The sequence below is a fragment of the Pediculus humanus genome, genomic scaffold (assembly GCF_000006295.1).
Source record: "Pediculus humanus corporis 1103172108314 genomic scaffold, whole genome shotgun sequence".
Taxonomy (NCBI): domain Eukaryota; kingdom Metazoa; phylum Arthropoda; class Insecta; order Psocodea; family Pediculidae; genus Pediculus; species Pediculus humanus.
In genome coordinates this window covers 71,130-75,990 of record NW_002987883.1, presented here as the reverse complement: position 1 = coordinate 75,990, position 4,861 = coordinate 71,130, and the positions used below count along the sequence as shown (strand labels likewise).

Sequence of the window (4,861 nt, the reverse complement as noted above, 5' to 3'; positions counted from 1 at the left end):
TTTTATTTTTAATTTTTTATGAAATAAATTTTTTTAAAGTCAAACTTTTCATTTAGGGATAATATTTGCAATTTGGCAAAAAAATTTACCTGTTATGTTTTTGAAACTGAAAACGACAATGATATTCAAACCATACTGCAAAGTATTGGACAGGGTTTTCAAAGAACTCATTTTGCTGTTTGAACTTAATACATTTTCAATTAATTTGATGTCAGGTAAGTTTGAGTTATTAAAATTTGCAGTCTTTATTAATTAAAATTATCTTTAATTATTTTATTGTTATATCGAATCAACAGAGATTGGTAAAAGTTTCAAAAATATCTAATTCTGTCATGTAATAATAGCTTTGGTTGAACTAAATTCATTGCAAACATAAAAATGTTCTTAAACATTTTATCTTTCTATTTGATATCATGCATTTAATTAATATTTTAAAAATGTTTTGCACTTTAACCTAATCATGAAAGGACTTTATTTTTAAAATTTTTTATTGTAGAGTTAAATTATTTAATGGTAATAAAAAAAAGTGCTTTATTATGCATTTCAAATTCAAAATAAAATAAGACATATTGCGTTTTGAATACACTATAAAATTTTTTTTTTTTTTGCAGTTGGCAATAGTTATTTTGAATTTAACTTTTTTATTGAGGTTATGTTTTATAAACAGTAAAAGATGGGAAGGAAAATTCCAGGGAAAAAGCACAGGACTATAAAATATCCTGAAAAGCAAAAGGAAGCCAGACTAGAAAGGTATGATTACTTTTAAATTACACTTTTAAATATTATTATTATAAAAAAATAAAAAAAATTAATGTTCACATTTTTTTAAAGGCTTAAGGGTAAAGTTAATAATCCACCAAAAAATGTAGATGAGCAAGAAATACCGAAAAGTTTAATAAATTTAATGAAATTGAAAAATAAAAGTAAAATTAAAACAAAAATAACGCGAAAAAAAAGAAAAAAAAAGGATGAATTACTGAGTGTGTCAAAATTTTTGGACAAATATCCGAATGGCAAAATTGATGGATACATTCCTAACCTTGTTCAAAAACCAAGTGAAACACCCAAAAGCTTCTTAAATAGAATGAATGAAATGGCAACGGTAATTAGATTATATTTATTCTACTTTAGTATGCAAACAATTTTATTCTAATTTATGACATTCATTATTTTACATTTATTTAATTTTAGAACATGATTGCAGAAGTTGAATTAGAAAAAAAATTTAGAGTTAAAATAAAGAAGGATGAAGAAACTGGTAAGGTGCTTGATATAGTGAAAGTAAAATCTAAAAAACGTAGTAAGAAAAAAACATTATCAGAAAAGAGAAAAGAAAAGAAAATTGAGAAAGAAAAAGAATCGAATAATTATAAAGATTTTAATCACCTCAAAGATGAATTGAAGTTTGGCGAAGTTGTACACAGGCCTCCAGATTTTAGTTCTCTTAAAAAATCCAAAGACAAAACACAGAATAAAACTAATTATAGCTCATTATTATTGCAAAATATTGCTGGGGAAGGCAAAAAGTTAGATACAGTAAATAAAAACCATCAAAAAACAATTTTTGATAAGGCTAAAGCAGAAAAGGAAAGACAGTTTATAGTAAATGCCTATAGAATTGCAAAAGCAGCAAAAGCTCAAGGTAAAAAAAAGTGATTGTTTGTTTTTATTCAAAAAAAATGTAAAAAAGAGTTTTAATACTAATAAATAATAATAAAGTTTTTAATATTTTGTAAAATAATTTATTGGACTGAAACATATTCCAAATCTGTTCTTCTAGAAAATAATGACAAAACTTCTGTATTTTGTAATGTATGTATTCCTACATCTGCTATTATTTCACTTGCTGCATATTCTTCTTCTTTTTCTGTAATTGCTTGAATGAGAGATAATGCCAATCCTATTGGCATTGTTAACAAAATACATGAATCCTTTAATCTAAAAACAAATAACAATTTTAAAATTTAAACGTTTTTAAAGAAAAATTATCAAAATAAATTTTTGATTTAAAATAACTTACAATTTAAAATTTGCTTCCGGTTTTTGAGAATACTGACCAAATAAAGGAAATAAATTTTTTGTTATATCATAATGAAATTGTAATGCTCCACCTTCATTAAAAACACATATCGATACAATTTCTTCATATAAATATTGGTCAATTTTTTGTGCCAACATTTGCCAACATTTGTTGAACAAAGAAGCAGCCAAAAATTCTTGCATTTGGTGAAGTTTAGAAATTAAAACTTCAAACATTGGACAAGCAGTAGGAGTTATTGTCGGTTTCACATAATTTTTCATCGATTCCATTGCATGCCATCTATAAAAAAACGTTTTTTTTTTTTTTTTTTTTTTTTTTTTTTTTTTTTTACAAATTTGCCAGTTACATTTTTTAAATTATGTATTGCACAAAAAAAATTCTTACTTATCCTTTCTGTAAGGCATACTTTTAGCCTTTATATCCATAAAGACATGATCAACCAAATCAACTAACAAATCATTTTTCATTTTAGTCAAAACAGTTAAACATTCATCAAAAACCGAACCTGTAGACTCAATTTTGCCATCTAATTTACTTTTGAAAAATTGAAGATGTAAAAAATGCTTTAAAAAAAAGTTCTCATATTAATAAAACAAATAATTTTAACTTCAAAATTAAGTTTTTTTTAAAAATGTTTACTTACAGTTGTACTACCCCATTCTTCCAAAATATCTCTTACATAATTAACAGTATTTAAAATAAATGGAAATTTTGATGTTAACAAATCTGAACTTTCTTCATTTAGCTTTTGGAGTAAACGAACTCTAAAATCATCGATTAAATCTAATTGTAACTGTAAAAATTGTAGCTTGTGTCCTGGTTGAGGTAGAATTTCATATCTTTCAGTCAGAGTTGATAATAAATTTATAAAACTGTGACCGCATTCTGTAATTCTATTTTCATCAATATCCCCTGATACAAGAGTGTTAAATGCAGATGGGGATGTTAAAAAAATGTCCATTTTTTCCAATGTCACTAATAATTAAATTTAAAAGTTTTTTTTTACTTAATTATAATAATTCTTTTTTTCACTTTTTAAAATAACAATTATTTCATTATTATACTTACATCGTTTTTCCATGTTGATCCACTTAAGAAAAATTTGAGCCTGAGTAATTATTTCTATAACTCCAGGCTCAGAAGTAGGATAACCATAGCCATTTCTTACTTCTTTATCAAATCCTAATGCTTCATCCATGCAGTGAGCAAACAAAGAATCATTATAACTTAATTGTGGAAGCTCGAAATGAAGTTTTTCAACAGCTATATGCACCAAACCTCTAATAAATTCAATCTGAAATATGATTTGCAATAAAATTATAATAAAAAAACTTTTTATTATATCTAACTGGTAATAAGTATAACATTTTACCCTAGCTGAAGTTTTTTTAATGTTAAGTTTATTATAAACCGGTTGTACATTTTGTTCAACAAAATCTTGGTGATCCCTAATCCATGTCAAGATTTGTGTAAAATACCACTCGGGTTTATCAGCTCTGTTAGTTTGCTTAGAACCCATAAAGTGATATGAAAACCTTTTTTTCAAAGGTTTTATTAATTGTGTCATTGGTAGACTCAAAGGCTCAAACTCTGTTGGAAAAATTAAAGGTTGTTTTTCTTTAGGCCTGCAAAATGGTTAAGGTAATATTCTTTCTAAAATTGAATTTAATTCTTTTGAAAATTTAAAACGTGCAAAGGATACAATTGTATTTGAATTAAATATTCTGTCAATGTTTGAAAACGATTAAGCGTTTCTGTAGTATGAGTGCTTCTAAGTATATTTCCAATAAAAGGCCATTTAAGAGTTTTAAGTATTTCTTCATAATCAGCATTAAAATGATCTTTTAAAATGTTATGCCAGTAATGAACAGTTTCATTAACATATAATAACAAATGAGTGCATTTTGAATTAACTAATGATTCACATATGTCATTCAACGCTATGTAATTGGTTATTTGTTTTTTTTCATTCTTTTCATTAATTCCTGATTCGAGTGAACTTGATAGTTCTTCAACCTTTTTAATTACTTCTAAATAAGCACTGGCTTTTTCCAGAGCAGTAATTTTGTCAATATAATCTGCTGCCTTACTTTTAACTTTACATACTTTTTTTTCATATGTATCAACAGATTTACATAAATCATTGTGTCTCTCAGACAATTTATTTATTTTATCTAGTGTATTTTGAACATGTTGCAATGCTGAAGATATTTTCGATGGCACATCATTGTTATCTACAATCAACTAATACATTAAATTCAAATTAATCATTCATTGAATTATATAAATTTTTCATTTGAATATTTTCAGTACTCACTGAATTTTCAATGTTTTTCTTTTCTTCTTCCAAATTTTTTTGCAAATCATCACTTTCGCTTAATTTTAACACATCACTTCCAAACTTTTCATTAATTTTATTAATTACTTTTGATTCCACGTTCTCAATACTCGTAGTCTCATCCATTTTATTTTATCAGTTTATCAAAAATATAAATTTGTTCGTCTTTTCGTATTGAAGTGTCAGTAAAAAAAAAAAAAAAAAAAAAAAATTCAAACGTAACAATTTTGGCGCGTTTTTATTTACTCTTTAAAAGGTTAAATTTTTGTTATTTTAATTAAGTTTTTTAAGTAATTTATAAGTGAATTGAAAATAATAAAAGTAATTTTTTAAAAAATATATATATTTCTATAATTTATTTTACAAATTGTAAAAAAAAATTTTTTATAAATGTTTATTTTTTGAAAAGATTTTAAAAGTATCACACCATATAATTCATTTAAAAACCCATGAAAAATAATAATAACAATTAATTATAGATT

The 4,861-nt window shown here is 24.6% G+C and overlaps 2 protein-coding genes across 2 annotated transcripts in view; one reads left to right on the top strand and one right to left on the bottom strand.

Moving 5' to 3' along the window:
* The window catches only part of Phum_PHUM591700 (uncharacterized protein), a gene marked incomplete at both ends in the record, with an annotated part of 4,171 nt that extends 2,515 nt beyond the window's left edge, over window positions 1–1,656 (top strand). Inside the window, 4 exons of the mRNA XM_002432507.1 lie at window positions 57–215; window positions 693–750; window positions 832–1,102; window positions 1,192–1,656. Of these exons, the coding sequence (XP_002432552.1) occupies window positions 57–215; window positions 693–750; window positions 832–1,102; window positions 1,192–1,656 (953 nt within the window). The remainder of the gene's footprint in view (window positions 1–56; window positions 216–692; window positions 751–831; window positions 1,103–1,191) is intronic.
* Window positions 1,657–1,839: 183 nt separating this feature from the next.
* Phum_PHUM591690 (uncharacterized protein) lies at window positions 1,840–4,505 on the bottom strand (the record flags this gene model as incomplete). Its single annotated transcript, XM_002432506.1, has 8 exons — window positions 1,840–1,931; window positions 2,058–2,320; window positions 2,426–2,604; window positions 2,685–3,016; window positions 3,110–3,335; window positions 3,414–3,666; window positions 3,744–4,285; window positions 4,359–4,505. The coding sequence occupies 8 exons, from the start codon at window positions 4,503–4,505 to the stop codon at window positions 1,840–1,842; spliced, it is 2,034 nt and encodes a 677-aa protein (XP_002432551.1).
* Window positions 4,506–4,861: the final 356 nt, after the last annotated feature.